Source organism: Rhinolophus ferrumequinum, chromosome 21 (genome assembly GCF_004115265.2).
Source record: "Rhinolophus ferrumequinum isolate MPI-CBG mRhiFer1 chromosome 21, mRhiFer1_v1.p, whole genome shotgun sequence".
Taxonomy (NCBI): Eukaryota; Metazoa; Chordata; class Mammalia; order Chiroptera; family Rhinolophidae; genus Rhinolophus; species Rhinolophus ferrumequinum.
Genome location: NC_046304.1, coordinates 1,788,042 through 1,811,385, shown reverse-complemented (window position 1 = coordinate 1,811,385; position 23,344 = coordinate 1,788,042). Strand labels below are relative to the sequence as shown.

General features: G+C 38.8%; 1 protein-coding gene across 1 annotated transcript in view; it reads right to left on the bottom strand.

Moving 5' to 3' along the window:
• TNFRSF13B (TNF receptor superfamily member 13B) overlaps positions 1-23,344 on the bottom strand; it is a 42,904-nt gene that overhangs the window by 17,673 nt on the left and 1,887 nt on the right. The window contains exons 2-3 of the mRNA XM_033089267.1: positions 3,982-4,119; positions 1,003-1,239 (exon numbers count right to left, since the gene is read on the bottom strand). Coding sequence (XP_032945158.1) covers positions 1,003-1,239; positions 3,982-4,119 — 375 coding nt within the window. The remainder of the gene's footprint in view (positions 1-1,002; positions 1,240-3,981; positions 4,120-23,344) is intronic.

The following is a 23,344-nucleotide window of genomic DNA, read 5'->3' as shown; positions in this document are numbered from 1 at the left end:
GCCATCATCAATAAACCAACAGGTAAGTGTTGGCGAGGATGTGGAGAAAGGGAACCCTGGGAGCTGTTCATGGGATTATAAATTGGTGCAGCCACTATGGAAAACAGCATGGATATTCCTCAAAAAATTAAAAATAGAGCTATCATATGACTCAGCAATTCCATTTCTGGATATTTATCTAAAGACATCCAAAGCACTAATTTGCAATTATATATGCACCCTGTGTTCATTGCAGGCATTATTTACACTAGCCAAAATATGGAAGCAACCTAAGTGTCCATCGATGGATGAATGGATAAAGCAGATATAGCATATATATATACATACACACACACAGGAATATTAGCCATAAAAATGAAGGAAATTTTGCCATTTGAGACAATATAGATGGACTTATAGGGTATTATGCTAAGTGAAATAAGTCACACAGAGAAAAACATGTGATTTTACTTCTCTGTGGAATCTAAAAAACAAAATAAATGAACAAAACAGAAACAAACTCATAGATATAGAAAACATTTTTATGGTTGCCAGATGGGAGAGTGTTTGGGGGGATGGATGAAAAGCGGGTAGGTATTAAGATGTGCAAATTGCCAGTTATAAAAACAGTCATGGGGATGTAAAGTACAGAACAAGGAACATCAATAATATTGTAATAACTGTGTGTTGTGTCAGACTTATTGGACAGATCACTTCATAAGTTATATAAATGTCTAATCACTATGTTGACACATGAAACTAATATAATATTGTATGTCACTGTAATTGAAAAAAGATTTTAATTTAGAAAAAGCCTCTCAACAATCAAGTCTTTTCTTTTCCTGCTTTCTTTTTGCCCACAGGCTTCTGGATATTTTGCCCAGATCTTTTCCTATCCTGTGATGAACTCCCTGACTCTTCTGGCTATTTGCCTGGACCCTGGACTTTCCTCTTTGCAGACCCTCCTTATTTAGCTCTGGTGCTTGGCCTTCCACTCACTCAGAAACCACACAGGTGGCTTACCTGGACCTGCCTCCGAGACTCTGTGCTCTGATCCTTGGTACCTTCCAAAGATGTCTGACCTGGTTTCTATCTGTTGTCTTCTAAGCTCTGGTTGGAGGTTCACTTGGCTCCTGAACTTGTTCTCACAGAAGTATGTGCATTGCTTGGGGTGACGTCCACAGATGGAGGCGCAGCTGATGCAGTCCCTCAGGAGCAAGTCATAGTACCTGCCTTGCTCCTTGCGGCAACTGAGTGACTCTGGGAGACAGAAATGATTGGTGCTACTGGGTGACAGAGACCTATAGGAGTGGTGTGTCTAACCTCAAAGAGCATCAAAGTTTTTTTTTTTAAAAATCAATCTAATTCCCCCAAATCAATTCCAGGGTAATCCAAGTCCTTTTCCAATATGCAATGGTAAGGCTATACATTGTCCTCTAAGTATTGTTTTAGCCACATCACACACATTTTGATATGTAGTCTTTTTTCTATATCTAGTTTAAAATGTGTTTACTTTTCATTATTTCTTCCTCACTTAAAGATTATTTAAAAGTATATTCTTTAGTTTCTACACATATAAGGATTTTCTTGTTATCTTTTAAAATTGATATCTAGGTGATTACATTGTCAATAAAGTACTTTACTTGCATTTTTCAAGCCTCAGAAAGAAGAAACATATTTCATGTCAACATAAGGATTGGAGGGGAAAGCCAGAATCTTCCTTGGAAAGTTGGGAGAGGAGGCCGTAAAAAAGGTGGCAAAGTTCAAATTATTTTCTTCTGTCTTAATAATAAATGAGAATTACCAGAGCTTAAACAGGTATCAGTGCCAAAGAGCAGAAGCCAAGCCAAATAAAGTCTAACCACACTTGCCTTAAGAGAGCAACTTTGAGCACATAACAGAAATCTATACTTTTACAAGGCAGCTTCTCTTGTCTTTAAAATAAGATTCGATTTATATGAAAATATGACTCACATAGGGTATTCTAAGAGCACATTTCAGAGGTGATGCCAAGACAGAGGTTAACACCACAGACTTCAAAGCCAAATGGGGTTGGGGTATCCCTAGCTCTACTACTTGCAGGTTGTGGGGTCTTAACCTCTCTGTGTCTCAGTTTCCTCATTTCAAAGAGAGGGGCAATAATATTTACTTCTTAAGGTTGTTTTGAGGATTTGAAGTTCCCAGCACAGTGCCTGGCACATAATAAATAAATGATCAGTCAATGGAAGGTTTAAGTACCGTGTTTCCCCCAAAATAAGACCTAAACGGAAAATAAGCCCTAGCATGATTTTTCAGGATGACATCCCTTGAACATAAGCCCTAATGCGTGTTTTGGAGCAAACCTTCATATAAGATCCAGTCTTATTTTCGGGGAAACACAGTACGATATTCACTTGTGCCTCTTTGCAACCGCAGCACACCAACCCTTATGTCCTCGACAGAATAAAGAAAAAGGCCAGAAAGATGGTGGAACTGAAGCCTCAGGGAAGACTCAGATGGCCCTTATAAAACCAACGACCTCCCCCTGTCCTGGCCCTGCCCTGGCCCCAGGGCTCTGCTGAGTTGCTCAGGACCACTGGACTGCCACTCATAAGGCAGAGTTAACCTAATGACAGTGGTGCTCCTGGGGCTTTCTGTGACCTCCTCCCCTCCTCAGGGACCGCAGTATGGCTGTCGCAGCTGGTTCCTGACCGCCCGTGGCCACCGTGGCCACCGACCCTCATGGCCTGACCTCACAAACCTTCCTCTGGGTCTTGCTTTTGATCACACTGGTCCCGTTCCTAGGAGTGCCGTCCTCCTCAGCTGACTTCCTCACCTACCAACTCTTAACACTTCATCTCAGGGGGCACTTCCTCCAAGAACACTTCCCTGTTCCCCACCCTAAGAGCTGGATGTGGTCTTTCCCAACTGTGGCATTTTATGGAACTTTACCTTTCTACTTTGAAATGTAGAGAAATCTCCCATTAGATGGTAATTCCTTTAAGGGTCATATCAGATTCTTATTTCCAAAGGGCTAGAGAGTTCCACGAATACTTGCAGAATGACACAATAAATGCCATGGTTTTGGAATCAGAGAGTTCTGGTTCCTAAGCTTTCCACTATTATGCTGTGTGATCTTGGGCAAGTCACTCAGTCTCTCTGAGATCCACTTGACCAGTATTTATGAAGCACTCACTATGTGACAGGCACTGTGCTAAGCTCAGGTAAGGAAAGGAGCTCACAATCTGGTGGTTGAGACACACACGAAACAAAAAGAAACACGAAAGAACATAATACAAATTGGGATAAGTTCCATTAAGGACAAGAACAAATTATGAAAAAGAATAGCAAGCAAAATGTATTTTTCAGGACAATCAGAGAAAATTGGGGGCCTGAGTACAGATAATGTTAGGGATTATTGTTGGGGGTGATAAGATATTGAGGTTACATTTTAAAGGTCCTTGTGTGTTAGGGATTCATGATCTAGTATTTATAGGTAAAGTGATACGAGTTCTTGAAATTGCTTTAAAATACACAAGAAAAAAATTGGTTGGGGAATAAAAAGGCAGAAATTTAAAGCCAATGATGGGTTGGCAGGGGTTTATTATGCTATCCTGTCTATGTTTAATAACATATGATAAAAAGTTTCAATAGAAAGTAAGAACAGAGGACGAAAGAGGGCCTAATTTCTATTGGGCAGTCAGAGAAGACATCTGACATTTGGGCTGAGACCTTCTTACGGTTGGGTAGGAGGGAGTCAAGGGAAGAAGAATGAGGAAGAGCTTTCCATCCAGAGGGTACAAGTGCAAAGGTCCTGAGGCAGGAAAGAATACAACACATTCAAGTAACTTCAAGGAGGCCAATGTGGCCAGAGCAGATCGAGGGGTGAAGGGGTATCACATTGTAACTCTCCTTCTACCACCCCGTCCTCGGGCACCCAAGTGCAGTGGGGCCAGAGGGACCTCTGGGAGGAAAGGAGGGAGGTGACCCAGTCATCCCCTGGGCTCAGGTCCCAGAACTCACTGCAGAAGTCTGCACAGGTTTGTGGAATCTTACGGCTGCAGATGGATTTGCAGGAGAGGCAGATGTTCAGCAGATGATCCCAGTATTGCTCTTCCGGGCATGGCTTCATGGTCACCCTCATCTGCAGGCCCTGCGGAGCTGAGAGGCAGGGAGTGTGAGGGCAGCTGGCACTCGCTGGAGGTTGGAACCCAGGCAGCCTCTCCTGCTCATATTCCCACTCTGTCTCAGTGAGCAGAGGGGGAACCAGACAAAAGTGGCTTTCAACTGCAGCTGCAGCCGCTGAGTGACCTGGGGCAGCCACCTCACCTCCCTGAGCCTGAGTTTCCCCATCTGTGAAAATGCCTATCTGAGGTCCCTCCCTCACATCAGCCACGCCCTGCTTGGCACTATTCTCTGCCATGCCTCTTCTTACCACAGGATCTTTGCACATCCTTTTCCCTTTGCATAAAATGCCCTCTTCCCACCTCCTCAGCTGGTTATTTCCTTTAGATCTCTGTTTCAAATTCATTTCCTCAGGGAAGCCTTTCTGACTCTCCCCACAGACAAGGAGACACCCCTTTTTCTGCACACTTATATGCCCTTTAGTTGTCACTTTACTTTCATGAGTGTGATTATTTGATATTGTCTCCCCCATTAACTATAAACATCATGTGGGCAGGGCTCTGTCTAATTTGGTTTGTTTGCTGCTGTGTCCTGAGAACCTAGAGAGTGCCTAGGACACAGTAGTTGCTCTTTAAATGAATAAAAAGAAAAGCAGATCAAGCCAGTCCCTAGCATATTGCAAGCACTCAATAACTGGCAGTTTCCTTCTGTTTTTCCTTGTTTACTGAGATATGAGACACATGCAATGTCATGTGTAGAGTACACAGATCCTAAGTGTACAGCTTGATGAATTTTTCCATGTGTATACAGTGGTTCCCCTTTATCCACAGGGAATATGTTCAAGACCCCCAGTGGATGCCTGAAACTGCTGAGAGCACCGAACCCTATATATATTATTTTTTCCTATACACACATAGCTATGATAAAGTCTAATTTATAAAGTAGGCACAGTAAGAGATTAACAACAGCAGCTAATAATAAAATAGAACAATTATAACAATATGTCATAATAAAAGTTATGTGACTGTTTCTCTCTCTGTCTCGCAAAACGTCTTATGCACTGTACCCACCTTGTCACCTAAAGCGAGCACTTCTTGGCTTCTCTTTGGCATGTCCAAATTGGCAGGATCGCTACCCTGTGCTTTGCAGACATTATTAAGTGAAATAAAGGTGACTTGAGCATAAGCACTGAGATAACAAAACAGTTGCTCCGATAACTGAGACACTCCTGAGATGGGCGAGGAGTGTGCACAGCCTGGAGTCACTGAACAAAGGGACTCACGTCTGGACAGGATGGAGAGGAACAGTGTGAGATTTCATCACGCCACTCAGAATGGTGCACAATTTAAAACTTAGGAATTGTTTCTGGAATTTTTCATTTAATATTCTCGGACCATGGTTGATGGGGGGCTAGCTGAAACCAGAAGTGAAGCCACATAAGGGGCACCGCTGTGCTATGCGTCACTACGACCCACATCAGGATATAGAACATTTCTTGCACCCCAAAGACTCTCTTGGGGCCCCTCCCACCCCATGCCCACTCCCAGAGGTAACTTCTATTCTGACATTTATCACTGTAGGTTATTCATATTGCCCATTCTTGAACTTTTGCATCTGGTTTCATTGGCTCCCCGAGACTCTTCCCTACTAAGGGTCTGTCAGCAGTTTGTTTTGTATTGGTGAGTTTTCCACTGTATGAATGCATCGCATCTCCCATATTTTTCTGTCTGATCTCATGACATTTGCTTCCTCCCACAACTTCTCCCTTAAAACGTCCAGCAAGGCATTCATTTATTCTTTAATGAAAGCAAGCTTAGAAAAGAGTAGTGGCTCCCTGTTGAACACCACAGCTTAAATACATGGATTTATCTTCCTTCCTTCTTGAAACCCTACTAAGAGAACAGGAAAAGGTATTTGTCCTCAAAGATAAGAGAATGGAAGAAGTTACTATAACAAGGGACAGATGTCAGCAACATTTTGGAAGATGAAAGGTAGACGAACCAGAGTGAGTGACTTCAGTTTAACACCTCTCTACTTTGAAACCCATTGGGGGAAGAAAAGTGATTTGAGCCACAGAATCCCAGGAAGTTTCCAGGACTGGAGACACCAGGTATCTCTGACAGTTGTGGGTGGGAGGGCAAAGCAATGAAAAAAAGAACTGATTGTAATTTATATAAAGAGGGCTTAACTCCAGCCAGAATTTCATTCCCTGACACGTGACAACCCCTTGTTCACCCAGGCAGAAAACTAGGAGTCTCCTCAGACACAGCTGAGGGTAGCATTAAGATCCACTCTCCCCCAGCCACTACCTAAAAAGTGTGGTGGCCAGGTTTTAAAAAATGTCTCCTTTCCCATCCTGCAACTGGCAGGAAATCAGAAGACTCTGCTCTAGGAAAACTGACCCAACGGAAAAGACCTGGAGGCACTGACTGGGAGATTCTCTCAAGAAAATGACCAAGTCACTGCCTGACCAACCCAGAGCAAAGCTTCTACATTAGCAACTCCATTCATTTACCCAGAACTTCCAATAAGCTGTTAGAGTCTCAGTCTGAATTGTGAACCAACAGCCAAGGATCATTTAATATTGAAGCACCCCCTCTCCATGAAAGAGAACTCAAACACAGCAAGCAGAAGACACATGATGGGAGTCAATAGAAACAATGCAGGGAACAGAAGAAAATTAAAAGACAAAAACAGTGACAATTGATATCCTCAGGAACATAAGAGAATTCCTACATTCAGAAAAAAGAATGGTGTACTATTTTTAAGAGAATAAGAGGCATAAAACAAACAAAAATTACTATAAATTAAAAATATAATACTCAAAATAAGAACATCAGTAGGAGGATTGTAAGATGTAACTGAAGAAATTTCCCAGAAAATAGGGAGAAAAAAGATATGAAAATTATGGAATCATTTTAGGAGGTCCAAAAGTTGACTAATGGGAATTCTGAGAAAACAGATTTGAAAAACATTAGCTTCTAGATTCAAAGAGCCAATCAGGTGTCTGGCACAAACCAACACCCATCATCATGAAATGATGTGGAGCACCAGAGATTACGAGCAAATTCTAAAATCTTCTTGAGAACAAGCAGGTTACCCACAGAGCTTTGTTAGTTAGGAAGTCAGTGTAAATATCAAATCAAAACTGGGATATGAGAATGACATCAGGGAAGATGGCAGAGTAGGAAGCTCCAGTAATCTGCCCGTTCACTTTCTGAACTGGTAGCCACTCTCTGAAGTAATTATTTTTGGAACTCTGGAGCTGTACAGGGGAGGGCTGGTTGAAGAGGTTGATAAATTTTGGTGCATTTCAGCCTATTCAACATACTTGCTACCACTCCCCAGTCCCCAGCCCCATGTAGACAGCAGTGTGGACAGTGGCTCATGTTGTTGGTGCAATTTGCTGGAACTTGGATGGGCAATGAGGACCTTGCCCACCATCTATTGGGATTGTGGGTTCTGATTGCCAATTGCTGCTTTTGATCACTAAGGGGCCAGCATAAAAGTTGGTGGCCATTGTTGGTGGTCCAAAGGCTGATGCGGTGTCCAGGGGATTTAAAGCAATAGTACTCTCTGCCCACACATACCTTTTGGGAACCAGACATTTAAGGACATTTTTGTCAGGTCACTGGCTGACTGCAAAGATAAAGGAACAGAAACTTCAGTGGCCACACAAAAGGAATACATACTTTGTAAAAATAGTTTGGAAAAGTCACAAATGGACTTCAGCCCTCAAAAGCAACATTCGGCAACCCCTGAGGAGTGGGAGAACCAGATTTCCCAAGTTCCTACAACATAATACTCAAAATGCCCAGTTCCCAAAAAACTTACAAAACATACAAAGAAACTGAAAAACATGCCACATTCACAGAAAAACTATCCCCAAGGAAGCCTATATACTGGAAATATTAGTCAAAGAGGTTATATCAACTGTCTTAAATATGTTTGATGAGCTAAAGGAAACCATGGACAAAGAACTAAAGGAAATCAGGAAAATAATGTATGAACAAAATGAGAATATGAATAGAGAGATACAAGTTGTATGAAAGGAACCAAAACGTGGAAGTAACCAAGGTTCCCTTCAGTAGGTGAATAGATAAACAAACTGTGGTAAATGCAAACAATGGAATTTATTCTAACTAAAAAGAAATGAGTTATTAAGCTATGAAAAGAAAGGGAAGAGCCTTACATGCATATAATTAACTGAAAGAAGCCAAGCTGAAAAGGCTACTGTATGATTCCAGACATATAACATTCTGGAAAAGGCATAACTATGGAAACAGTAGAAAGATCAGTGTTTGCCAGGGTTTGAGGGGAAGGAGACATAAAGGCAGAGCACAAGGGATTTCATAGGGCAGTAAAACTATTCTATATGATGCTATCATGGTAGATACATGTCATTATACACTTGTCAAATCCCATAGAATGTACAGCACTGACTGAACTTTAATGTAAACTATGGACTATGGGTGATATGAAGTATTAATGTAGGTTCATTGATTGTAACAAATGTACCAGAAGGTGCAGCACATTGATAGTGAAGGAGGCTGTGCACGTGAGGGTGTAGGGGAGTATATGGGAATCTCTGTACTTTCCGCTCAACTTTTCTGTGAACCCCAAACTGCTCTAAAAATAGTCTATTAAATATGAAAACAAACATAAATTCTGGAATTTAAAAGTCCAATAACTGAAATGAAAAACTCACTGAAGGGGTTGAACAGCAGATTTGAACAGGCAGAGGAAAGGATTATTGAACCTAAAGATAAGACAATTGAAATTATTTAGTCTGAGAAAGAACAAGAAAAATAAACAGAACTTAAGGGACTTATGGGACCCCAGTAATCATACCACTATATGCTAAGAGGAGTTCCAGAAGGAGAAGAGAGCAAGAAAGGGGCAAAAATTAATAATAAGAAGAAATAATGGATGAAATCTTAGGAAAGTCAGGAATATACAATTTCAAGTATCTCAACAAACTCCAAATAGGATAAGCTCAAAGAGACCTACAGTGAGATACATTGTAATAAAATTGTCAAAACCCAAGGAGAAAGAGAGAATTATGAAAGCAGCAACTTGCCATATACAAGGGATCCTCAATAAAATTAACAGCTGATTTCTCATCAGAAACCATGGAGGCCAGAAAGTGATAGGATGATATAGTTAAAGTCCTAAAAGAAAAAAGAAAAAACCTGTCAACCAAGAAGTGTATATCCATTATCGAAAGTGTTGATTGATAAGGGGCTAATATCCAAAATATATAAAAAACTCACACAATACAACAACAACAACAACAAAAAATAATCCAATTAAAAAATGAGCAGAGGACCTGAATAGACATTTCTCCAAAGAGGACATACAAATGGCCAGTAGACATGAAAAAATGCTCAACATCACTAATCATCAGAGAAATGCAAATAAAAACCACAATGAGATATCACCTCACACCAGTTAGATTGGCTATCATCAACACGACAAATAATAGCAAGCGTTAGAGAGGCTGTGGAGAAAAAGTAACACTTATATACTGTTGGTGGGAATGCAGATTGGTGCAGCCGCTATGGAAGGCAGTTTGGAGGTTCCTCAAAAAGTTAAGAATAGAATTACCATATGACCCAGCAATCCCTCTCTACCCAAAAATCTGAAAACATTTATCTGTAAAGATATATGTGCTTCTATGTTCATTGCGGCTTTATTTACAGTAGCCAAGACATGGAAATAATCAAAGTGTCCTTTGATAGATGATTGGATGAAGAAGATATGGTATATATACACAATGGAATACTATTCTGCCATAAGAAAAGATGAAATAATGTCATTTGCAACAACATGGATGGATCTTGAGATTATTATGTTTGACCTATGAAATAGGTCAAACAGAAAAAGCCGAGAACCATATGATTTCACTGATATGTGGGATATAAAATTGAAAACAACAAAGGAACAAGACAAACAAATGAAGAAACAAAATCTCATAGACACACACAATAGTTTAGTGGTTACCAGAAGGTAAGGGGGGAGGAGGTTGATAGATGAGGGTAAAAGTGGTCAAATATATGATGATGGAAGGAGAACTGACTGGGTGGTGAGCACACAATGTGATACATAGATGATGTATTACAGAATTGTACACCTGAAACCAATGTAACTTTACTAACAATTGTCACCCCAATAAACTTTAATAAAAAAAAGAATTGTATATCCAGCAAAACTAGTTTTCAAAAATGGAGAAATTAAGACATTTCTAGATAACCAAAAGCTAAGGGAGTTCATTACCAGTAGACCTGTCCCACAAGAAATGCTAAAGAAATGCTTCATGCTTAAATGAAAGTACACTAAACAATAACTTGAAGCCATAAGAAAAAATAAGGAATAGATAAATATAAAAGCTAGTATTATTGTACTTTTTAGGTGGTTTGTAACTCTTCTTTTTTCCTATATGACTTAATGGGCCAGTACATAAAACAATGATTATAAACCTATGCAACTGGGCATAAAATGTATAAAGATGCATTCTGTGACAACAATATAAATGGGAAGGGACAGAGATATAAGAAGAGAGTGTTATCAAACTAAGTTAGTATTATTCAAAAATTTAAGATGTTAATTGTAATCCCCAAGGTAACCACTAATAACAACAAAAACAAAAAGCAGAAAAAGAAAGAAAAAGGGAATCAAAATGGTGCACTAGAAGTAATCAACTAAATAGAAGAAAGGGTAGTAATGGAGAAATTGAGGAACAAAAAAAATATAAGACATACAGAAAACAAATAGATAAATAGATAAATAGATAAAGAAGTAAATCCTTCTTTATCAGTAATCACATTATTGTAAATGAACTAAGCTCCCCTATTAAAAAGCAGAAATTGTCAGATTGGATTTAAAAAGAAAACAGTACCCATCTAATATGCTGTCTACAAGAGACTTACTTTAGATAAAAGGACACAAAGAGGTTGAAAATAAAACAGTCAACAAATATATTCCGTGCAAATAATAACCAAAAGAGTTGAAGTGGCTATATTATTGTCTGACAAAATAGACTTTAAATCAAAAGAGATTACAAGAGTCAAAGAAGGACAATATATATTGATAAAAGGTTTGATACAGTAAGAAGATATAACAATTATAAACATATATGCACACAACAACACAGCCCCAAAACATGAAAGTAAAATGACAGAATTGAAGGGAGAAAGAGATAGTTATACAATAATATTGGGATATTTCAATACACCACTTTCAGTAATAGATAGCAGAACCAGACAAAAATAAAAAAGAGGGGACTTGAACAACACTATAAGACAATTACATATAACAGACATATGGACAACACTACACTCAACAACAGCAGAATACAAATTCTTCTCAAGTGTACACAGAACATCCTCCAGGACAGATAACATACCAGGTCACAAAACAAGTCTTAATTAATAGTTTTGAAAAGATTGAAACCATTCAAAGTATCTTTTCTGATCAAAATGGAATGGAACTGAAAATCAGTAACAGAAGAAAAACTGGAAAATTCACAAATATGTTGAAATTAAACAACACACTGTTAAATAACCAATGGGTCAAAGAACAAATCACAAAGAAAATTAGAAAATATCTTGAGATAAATGAAAACAAAAACACAACATACCAGAAGTAATGGGATACAGTGAAAGTAATGCTAAGAGGGACATTTGTAGCTGTAAATGCATACACTAAGAAAGAAGAAATTTTCAAATCATAACTTAACTGTATACCATGAGGAACTAGAAAAAGAAGAGAGCAAACTAAACCCAAAGTAGCATAGGAAAGAACTAATAAATATTAGAGCAGAGATAAATGAAATTGAGAATATAAAAACTAAAAGAGAAAATCAACAAAACCAAAAGTTTGTTCTTTAAATAGTTTAATAAAATTAACAAACCTTTTTCTAGACTGACTAAGTAAAAGAGAGGAGCGTGAAATTACTAAAATCAGAATTGAAAGTGAGGGTATAGATTATAAGAAAGTACTATGAACAATTATACACCAACAAGTTGAATAATGCAAATAAATGGACAAATTCCCAGAAACATACAATCTACAAAAACTGACACATGAAGACAGAATATCTGAATGCACCTATAACAAGTAAGGAGATTGAATCAGTAATCAGAAACCTCCTAACGAAAAGCCCAGGAACAGATGGCTTCACTGGTGAATTCTGCCAAACATTTAAGAAAGAGTTAGCATTAATCCTTTTCAGACTCTTAAAAAAAAAAAAAAAAAAACTGAAGAGAAGAGAGATACTTCCTACCTCATTCTATGAGGTCAGCATTACACTAATACCAAAGCCTAACAATGACATCAAAAGAAAAAAAAAATCACAGACCAATATGCCTTATGAATATATATGTATGAATCCTCAACAAAATATTAGCAAATTAAATCCAACAGCATATTTAAAGGGTTATACACCATAACCAAGTGGGATTTATTCCCATATTTGTATGATGGTTCAAAATATGAAAATTAATCAGTGTAATACACCATATTAAAGAATGAATTAAAAACTATGTAATTATCCCGATTCAGAGAAAGCATTTGACAAAATTTAACACCTTTTCATGATAAAAACATTCAGTAAAATAGAAATAGAAGAGAACTTCCTCAACATGTAAAAAGCCATATATGTATGAAAAACCCACAGTTGACATTATACTCAATGGTGAAAGACTGAAAGCTTCTCCCGTAAGATCAGCAACAAGGCAAGAATGCCTGCTTTTACTACTTTAATTCAACAAAGCACTGGAAGTTCTAGCCAAAGCAATTAGACAAGAAAAAGAAATAAAGGTATCCAAATTGGAAAGAAGAAAATAAAATGACCTCTGTTCACAGATAACATGATCATATTTGTAAACTCTCTAAAACCTACACACAAAAAACCTATTAGAACTAATAAAAGAATTCAGCACTGCTGCAGGATACAAAATCAACACACAAAAATCAGTTGCATTTATGTAAGCATTTGCAATGAACAATACTAAAAGGAAATTAAGAAACAATTCCATTTACAAAAGCATAAAAAAGAATACAGTACTTAGGTGTACATTTAACCAAAGTGATGAAAGAAGTATACCCCGAAAACTACAAAACATTGCTGAAATTAAAGAAAACTTAAATAAAAGACATCCCATGTGCATGGATTGGAAGATGATAATAACAACATTGTTATGATGTTAATACTACCCAAAGTGATCTACAGGATAAATGCAATCCCTAACAAAATCCCAATGATTTTTTTACACAGAAAAACCAATTCTCAATATTCGTATGGAATTGTGAGAGACCCCAAACATGCCAAAAAGTATTGAAGAATAACAAGAACAAAGTTGGTGGACTTACACGTCTTGATTTCAAAACTTACTATAAAGCTAAAGTGAACAGTGTGATACTGGAATAAAGACAGACACATAGACCAGTGAAATAGAATAAAAACCAAGAATAAATTCTCACATACACAGTCAAGTGATTTTCAGCAGGGGTGCCAAAATTAAATGCTGCTGAGAAAACAGTATATCTACATGCAAAAGAATGAAGTTGGACTCTTAGCTTAAAACATGTACAAAAGTTATCTTAAAATGTATGGAAGTTCTAAACGTGGGGGTTAAAACAATAAAACTTTTAGGAGAAGGCAAGGGGAAATCTTCATGCATTGAATTTGGCAATAACACTTTGGATATGACACCTAGACTTCATCAAAGTAAAAAACTTTTGTGCATCAAAGGATACTATCAAGAAAATGAAAAGTCAACTCACAGAATGGGAGCAAATATTTACAAATCATATCTTTGATAAGGGATTAATATCCAAACTATATAAAGAACTCAAAACTCAATGATAAAAAACCAAACAACTAAAATCAAAACTGCACAAAAGATTTGAATCAACATTACTCGATAGAAGATATACAAATGGCCAATAAGCATACAAAAAAATGCTCAATCAAAACCATAATGAGATGACTATTATTTATAAAGGGGGGGAAATAACAAGTGTTGGAGAGGATGTGGAGAAATTCAAATCCTCATGTATTGATCATGGGAATGTAAAAGGTGCAACCACTACAGAAAACAATTTGGCAGTTCCTTAAAATGTTAAACATAGAACTACCACATGACTCAGCAATTCCAAATACAAAAGAACTGAAAGCAGTGATTCAAACAGATACTTGTACACCAATATTCATAGCAGTTATTAATCACAATAGCCAAATGGTGGGAAACCCAGGTGTTCATCAACAGATGAAAGGATAAATAAAATGTGATATCTATGAATATTATTCAGTTATTAAGATGAGTTAAGTACTGATACATGCTACAACATGGGTGAAACTTAAAGACATTATGCTAAGTGAAATAAGCCAGACACAAAGGGCCAAATATTATATAATTCCACTCATATGAGGTAACTAGAATAGTCAAAATAATAAAGTTAGAAAGTAGATTAGAAAGTAGATTAGAAGACCAGGAGCTAGGGGGTGGGGGATTTTGGGAGCTATTGCTTAATGGGTACAGAATTTCTGTTTGGGATGATGAAAAAGTTTTTGGTATAGACAGTGGTGATGGTAGCACAATATAGGGCATGTACTTAATGACACTGAATTGTACACTTAAAAATGACTAAAATGGTAAATTATGTGGAAGTCCCTTCTGAGGAGTGAGGGGTCACAGCCTCACATCAGGCTCCCCAGCCCAGGGTTCCAGTGCCAGGGAGAGAAGCCCCCATAATTTCTGGCTGTGAAAACCAGTGGAGATTGTGGCTGAGTGAGACAAGCCTGCTGGAGTCCCAGGCATTCCTCTTAAAGGGCTCTGCACAGACTTATATGCTGATGGACTCACATGCTCTGAGTTCCAAGGTGGGGCAGCAGCTTGAAAGGTGTCAGGGACATATGAGGAGGAACTGAGTTGTCTGACTCCAGGGCAAGGGATGGAGGGGCAGCTTTCTCTCAGACAAAAGTGCTAACAGAAGCCATTGTTCCTTTTTAGAACCCTCCCCTCCACCCAGTGTGCAGATGCAGGCAGGTGCCATATCTGAGTCTCCATCAACCTGACTAATCACCATTAGCCCCACCCTGGTGATTCCCTAAGACCCCAGACCCGCCCAACTTGCAGGCCCACCCAAGCTGCTTCCAGTGGCTTTTACGTTCAAATGGCCTGTCTTGGCTTGCACTGGGGACTTTCCTAAAAATGTCTCAAAGGTTCACAAACCCCAAACAGATAGCATCTGTCCTTGGCATGCCCCATACCTCTAGCTAAGTGGCCCCAAGCCCAGCACTAGTGACAGCCAGCCTCAGTTCACAGCTTAGCCTCTCTCAGGCACCTCTAAGCCCAGCACAAGTGGCAACCATCTATAGATTACTTTGTAGCTCATACCAGAGGACCATCTAATCACCTCCATAAATGACACACCCAAAGGGTGGACTCGACAGGCACCAGAGCCCCACTAAAATGAATCCTGTTCCGTGGGGTCAGCCCCAGCACATAGCTCCTCTGTTGTAGTCACAGCCAGTCCTCACAGCCAGTCAGCCTGAGGGTCAATCCCTCCCATTGACATGCCAATAACAATCAAGACTCAACTACAATAGGGGGGCACACACAACCAACACAAGGGACACACCTGGAGCACTTGGTTCAGGTGACCAGAGATACTGCACTACAGGGCCCCACAGGACACCTGCTACATAAGGCCACTCTACCAAGACCAGGAGATACAGCAGCTTTACCTAGTACATAGAAACAAACAGGGAGGCAGCCAAAGTGAGAAGACAAAGAAATATGTCTCAAATGAATGGACAGAACAAGACTCCAGAAGAACTAAACAAAATGGAGACAAGCAATCTACCTGATGCAGAGTTCAGAACACTGGTTATAAGGATGCTCAATGAACTTAGAAGCAGAGTAGATGAACTCAGCGAGAACTTTAACAAAGAGATAGGAAACATAAAAATAGAGATAGGAAACATTTTTTAAAAGTCAGAAATTAAGAACACAATAACCAAAATGAAGAATACATTAGAGGGAATCAACAGTAGATTAAATAAAGCAGAGGATCGAATCAGCAATTTGGAGGATAAGGTAGCAGAAAAAGCCTAACCAGAATATAAAAGAGAATAAAAAAAAAATAGGACACAATCCAAAAAACTGAGGGGCCTCTGGGACAACATCAAGCATACCAAGATTCACATCATAAAGGCATCCAAAGAAATATACTGAGAGCAAGGAATTGAAAAGCTATTTGAAGAAATAATGACAGAAAACTTTCCTAACCTGGCAAAGGAAATAGACATACAAGTCCAGGAAGGGCAGAGAGTCCCAAACAAGGTGAACCCAAAGAGGCCCACACCAAGACACATCAAAATTAAAATGCCAAAGCTTAAAGACAAAGAAAGAACCTTAAAAACAGCAAGAGAAAAGCAGTTACCTATAAGGGAGCGCCCATTAGATTATCAGATGGTTTCTCAAAAGAAGCTTCGCAGGCCAGAAGGGATTAGCAGGAAATATTCAAATTGATGAAAAGTCAGGACCTATAACCAAGATTATTCTACCCAGCAAAGCTATAATTTAGAATGGAAGGACAGATAAAGAGCTTCCCAGACTAGAAAAAGTTAAAGGGGTTCATCATTATAAAACCAGTATTACAAGAAATATTAAAGGAACTTCTTTAAGAAGAAAAAAGATAGAAAATATGAATAATAACAATGACTACTTACCTATCAATAATTACTTTAAATGTAAATGGATTAAATGCTGCAATCAAAAGCCATAGGGTGCCTTAATGCATAAGAAAACCCATACTTATGCTGCCTACAAAAGACCCACTTCAGATCGAAAGACACACAGACTGAAAGTAAAGAGATGGAAAATGATTCTTCATGAAAATGGAACTGGAAAAAAATATCTTGAGTAGCAATAGTTCTATCAGATAAAATAGACTTTAAAAAAAGGCTATAACAAGAGGCAAAGAAGGACTCAGTAATTCCACTTCTGGGTATTTATCTGAAGAAACCCAAAACACTAATTTGAAAAGACATCAGAGGTGTGATAAAAAAATACGGTGAATGTTTAAATTAAAAAAATTTATTACAGTAAAAGACATGGTACCATTAATTTCCCTCAAAATACTCCCCCTCGCTTCAAACACACTTATCCCATCATTCTTGCCACTTTCTGAAGCAGTTCTGGAAGTCCTCTTTCATAAGTGTCTTTAGTTGCGCTGTCATGGCTGCCTCGATGTCCTAAGTCATTTTGACTTTGGGGAAGAGCCAGAAGTCGCATGGTGCCAGATCCGGTGAATAAGGTGAACGAGGACACTCTGCAATGTTTTTATTTGACAGAAATTGCCGTATACCAGAAGCGATGTGTGACACGGAGCATTGTCATGATGGAGGATGATTTATAGCACATTTTAAAACATTCTTCTCTCAACCGTAGCTCACACCGAACTGACTGCACCGAACAAGTTGAAACTTGTCACACACTGTTACTAAGGTTCTACTAAGGTTACTAAGGTGTCGCTTCCCATATTGAAGATCCCTGCCTTTCCATTGGATGGCAGCAGCATTCACCGTATTTTGTGATCATACCTCGTGTGCATCCCTATGTTCACTGCAGCATTATTTACACTAGCCAAGATATGGATATAAACGAAATGTCCATCAATAGACGACTGGATAAAGAAGAAGTGGTACATGTATATAATGGAATATTAGCCATAACAACAAAAATATATGAAATCTTGCCACCTGCAACAACATGGATGAAACTAGAGGGTATTATGCTAAGTGAAATAAGTCAGACAGAGAAAGACAAATACCATATGATTTCACGTCTACGTGGAATGTAAAAATCAAATTAAATGACCAAACAAAACGGAAACAAGCCCATAGATACAGAGAACATTTTGATGGTTGCCAGATGGGAGAGGATGGGGATTGAAGGGGTGGGCGAAAAAGGGGAAGGGGTTAAGATGTGCAAATTGCCAGTTATAAAAACAGTCACAGGGAATGTAAAGTACAGCATAGGGACTATAATCAATAATATTGGAAGAACTCTGTATGGTGTCAGATAGATGCTGAACTTATCAGGGTCACCACTTCATACGTTATATAAATGTCTAATCACTATGTTGTACACCTGAAACTAATATAATTTTGTATGTCAACTATTATTAAAAAATAAAAAATTATTTTAGAAAGACAAAAGAAAATGGATTTGCCACAGTTTCGTGACAGAATGTGAGTGAGAAGAAAGGTGCCTGTGGTGGGGAGAGCACACCTGAGCCACCACCAAATCGACTTGGGAAAAGGCCTGTAAATTGGGGATTATAGGCTCTCCTTTGCAGAGAAAGTTTTTTCATGGACATAACAAGTACATAATTGGCCCAAGACATGATCGCCAAATGGTAGTTATTGTTGTGATATAAGTGGTATAAAATATAACGGATTATTTATAATCATTTATATTACATCAAATTAGTAGTACATCAAACTCCAGGCCTGAGAACTGCTTCCAGAACCTCACCTTGTAGCTCAAGCATCATAATTTTCCAAAGACACTTGTCCCCATAGCTGCCTTGTCACCTTGCCTCTCCTCTGAGCTTTCTCGTCTGTGCCTTCCAGGATGATCATGTGGCCTGAGCACCCCTACCTGCGGATGTTTCTTGTTTTAAAACTTGACATTGGAGGATGTAGCCATTCTGCTTCTTCATACGGTCTCATTCATCTCTGAATCCACTGACTTCCATAATACCAGGCACATAGTAGGTCCTTGACAAATGCTCAAAAATGACCAAATAGCTTATACATAATTGTCCTCAGTAAAGACTTGTAGAATGAAAAGCAGTCCTGGTTCTTGCACTGTATTACACACAGTTAGGCTGAGATAATATCTGAGTTTTATTCTGCTCCCTCCACTGCTTGCATTTCCTCTATTCAAGTAGGACTCAGGGGAGAGGTGTCCCGGTGGGAGGGGTGGGGAGAGAGGAAAGTAGAAATCCTGGCTTTTGCTTTCATAATTTAGGGGAAAGGACTCTTGGTACAGACAAAGTGACTGGGCCAGAAATCAGCACAGAAAATAATTTCTCCTAGATTGAAAAACATAGCCCAAACATTTTAATGTGAAAAATGAATAAAATTATTAAAAGCTCTAAAAAAGAAACAATCTGCTAATTTCTTTATAACTTTGGAGTATGAAAGACCTTTCTAACTATGACCCCAAATCCAAAATCTATAAAAGATTGATAAATAGACTACACAAAACACCCAAACAAAAAACTTCCGCATGGTAAAAAACACCTTAAGGAAAGACAAATGAAAAATGGGAACAAAACATTTGCAACTCATATCTAAAAAGTAAACAGAACGGAAAAGAGCAGATACCCAACAGAGAACTGGGAAAAGGCAATGAACAGACAATTCACAGACGGTATAAAGACACCTGGTCTTTTTCCTAAGAGACATGCAAATTCAAACCATGCTGATGTTATCTCCCACCTAATAAATTGTTAAAAATCCAGAAGTTTGGGGCCGGCCCAGTGGCTCAGGCGGTTAGAGCTCCATGCTCCTAACTCCGAAGGCTGCCGGTTCGATTCCCACACGGGCCATTGGGCTCTCAACCACAGGGTTGCCGGTTCAACTCCTCAAGTCCCGCAAGGGATGGTGGGCAGCGCCCCTGCAACTAAGATTGAACACGGCACCTTGAGCTGAGCTGCCGCTGAGCTCCCGGATGGCTCAGTTGGTTGGAGCGCGTCCTCTCAACCACAAGGTTGCCAGTTCAACTCCCGCAAAGGATGGTGGGCTGTGCCCCCTGCAACTAGCAACGGCAACTGGACCTGGAGCTGAGCTGCGCCCTCCACAACTAAGATTGAAAGGACAACAACTTGACTTGGAAAAAAAAAAGTCCTGGAAGTACACACTGTTCCCCCAATAAAGTCCTGTTCCCCTTCCCCAATAAAATCTTTTAAAAAAAAAAAAGTCCAGAAGCTTAATAACACCTACCGTGTTTCCCTGAAAATAAGATCCTAGCCGGACCATCAGCTCTAATGCGTCTTTTGGAGCAAAAATTAATATAAGACCCGGTATTATATTATATTATATCAAGACCTAGTATTATATTATATTACGTTATGTTATGTTATATTATATTATACTATATCATATTATATAAGACCCGGTCTTATATTATATTAAAATAAGACCGGGTCTTATATTAATTTTTGCTCCAAAAGATGCATTAGAGCTAATGGTCTGACTAGGTCTTATTTCCGGGGAAACACGGTATTGGCAGTCATGAGGAAAGTGGCATTCTCATTTATTATGGGAGGAAAGGAAGTAAGAGTAACCCTCATGGAAAGCAATTTGGCAACACTTGTCAATATTGCTGATGTATTTACCCATTAATACAGTGACTAAACTGGGATTTATCCCGGAGTGCCAAATAATAAATTCATTGCAGCAATGTTTGTAATAGCAGAAGACTGGAAATAACCCAAATATCCATCAATAGGGGACTGACTGAGTAAATTATAGTATGCTTATGCACAGGACTATTACGCAGCTATTAAAAAAAGAAATGAGGAAGCACTTTATATATTGCTATGGAAAGAACTCCAAGATATATTAAGTGGAAAAACAAAAATACAAAACAAGGTATATAACAGCATGGCTCATAGTCTCCCTTCCTTCCTTTTTTTTTTTTTCTTCCTTCCTTCCTTCTTGCAAAAGGGAAAGTTCTAATCTGTAAATTCATAAGTGTTGGTGTTTACATAAAGAAACACTGTAAGGAAACAAAAACCAAAAAACCAGTGTTTTGAATAAATTACTTAGGAATAAATTTAACAAAAGAATTCAAAACTTGTACATTGGAAACTATAAAACATTGTTGAAAGAAATTAAAGAAGACCTAAATTAACAAAGAGACATTCCATGTTTATGGATTTAAAGAATATTGTTAAGATGGTAATACTTCTCAAATTGTTCTACAGCTTTAATGCAATTCCAATAAAAATCCCAGCTGACTTTTCTGCAGAATTTGACAAGCTGATCCTAAAATTATATGGAAATGCAAGAGACCCGGAAGAGCCAAAACAATCTTGAAAAAGAAAAAATAAGCTGGAGGACTCACACTTGCCAATTTCAAAACTAACTTCAAAACAACAGTAAATAAGACAGTGTGGTACTGGCATAACGATAGACATAGATCAATAGAATAAAATTGAGAGTCCAAAAATAAAGCCTAACATTTATGGTCAATTGATTTTCAACAAAGGTACCAAGACAATTCAGTGGGAGATAGTGCTGAGACAAGTGGAATAGCCACGCGCAAAATAATGAATTTGGACCCCTGTCTCACACCATACGCAAAAACTAACTCACAGTAGACCATACACCTAAATGTAATAGCTAAAACTAGACAACGTTTTTTTAAAAAGGGGGCATAAATCTCATGTGTTAGGGAATGACATCAAATGCACAAATGATTAAAGAGAAGATTGAGCGATTGGACTTCATCAAAATTAAAATTTTTATGTTTTACAGAACACTATCAAGAAGATAAAAGGACAATCCACAGACTTGGAGGAAACGTTTGCAAATCATGTATGTGATAAGGGATTTGTATCAGAACATATGAAGAACTCATATAACTGAATAATAAAAGGATAAGTAATCCAATTTAAAACTGGGTTAAGGAGTTAAATAGACATTTCCCCCCCAAAAAATACACGAATGGCTAAGCACAAGAGAAGATACTCAACATCATTTGTCATTAGAGAAATGCAAATCAAAACCACACGGAGATACCTACTAGGATAGCTATAATGAAAAAGACAGACAAAAACAAGTGTGGACGAGGATGTTGAGAAACTGGAACCCTCAGGCAGTAAGTGGGATTATAAAACAGTGCAGCCACTTTGGAAAACAGGTTGGCAGTTCCTCAAAATGTTAAACACAGACTTACTACATGACCCAACAATTCCACTCCCAAGAGAAGGAAAACATATCCACCCAAATACTTGTCCAGGAATGTTCATAGCAGCATTATTCATAACAACAAAAAAGTACAAACAATCCAAATGTCCTCAACTGACAAGTGAATAAATAAAATGAGGCATATCCATTAAAATGGAATATTTGGCCATCAAAAGGAATGAAGTACTGCTACACACTACAACATGGATGAATCTCAAAAACAGTATGCTAAGTAGAAGAAGCCAGTCACAAGACACCACATTCCATTTTTATAACTTGTCCAAAATACCTACATCTATAGAGACAGGCAGTAGATTAGTGGTAGCCTAGGGCTGGGGGTAGGGAGGAACGAGGCGTGACCAGGTTTCTTCTGGGGATGATGAAATGTTCTAAAGTTAGATTATAGCAATGGTTACACCACTCTGCGAATATTCTTAAAGAAATGGAATTGTCTACTTTAAACAGGTGAACTTGATGGCATGTAAATTATATCTAAATAAAGCTGTTTATTCTACGGGAGGCAGGAACTGGGCAGACGGAAGACAAGGCGGGAAGGCTTTCTGTTATATCACGTTTTGCATTTTCTGGTCTTCCAACATGTAACTACTATCTATTCAACAAGCAAATTTTAAAAATAAGAGGATCAAACAAAATGAAAAAGAAACCCGACCCCTCCCCTCATCTGGGGGGAGGAGAAGGAGAAAGCTGCCACCCACCCCACCCAACTGGGAAGCGATGGGCGGATAAACAGTGGGTTAGATCGGACAAGGGAAGCCTTAGAGAGCTTTCAAAACCTGTTCATCATCGGGAAGCAACCAAGCCACTGGGCCTAAAGAGGACATCTGTACCAACTGGCCAGATTGCAGACACCCCACTGACCAGTGGATACTGTCCCTGCTCTCCCTTCTTCCACCACCACCTGGACCTATATAAAATCTCAGAACCATCATCCAGCCTCAACGAGGGGCAGGAACACCCCCAAATTGACACCTGCCAGGCAGAACAGAAGCTTAAGAAAGAAGCTCCATTAACATATGGGGAAGAACTCCTCTGTGGGCCCGGCTCATACCCTAGGCTCTCCTGCACGCTGAGACCAGACAGCAGCCAGGAGAGACGATTCTTGGAGCCTCTGGCCTGTATTTCCTCACGTACTTGACCCCTTAATAGGTGCTATATCAAGAAAGACCTCTGTGGTCAAATTAATTTGAAAATCATTGGGTTAAAGGTCAAAGCACTATAACTGCAACCCTTCTGAGACCCTTTGCT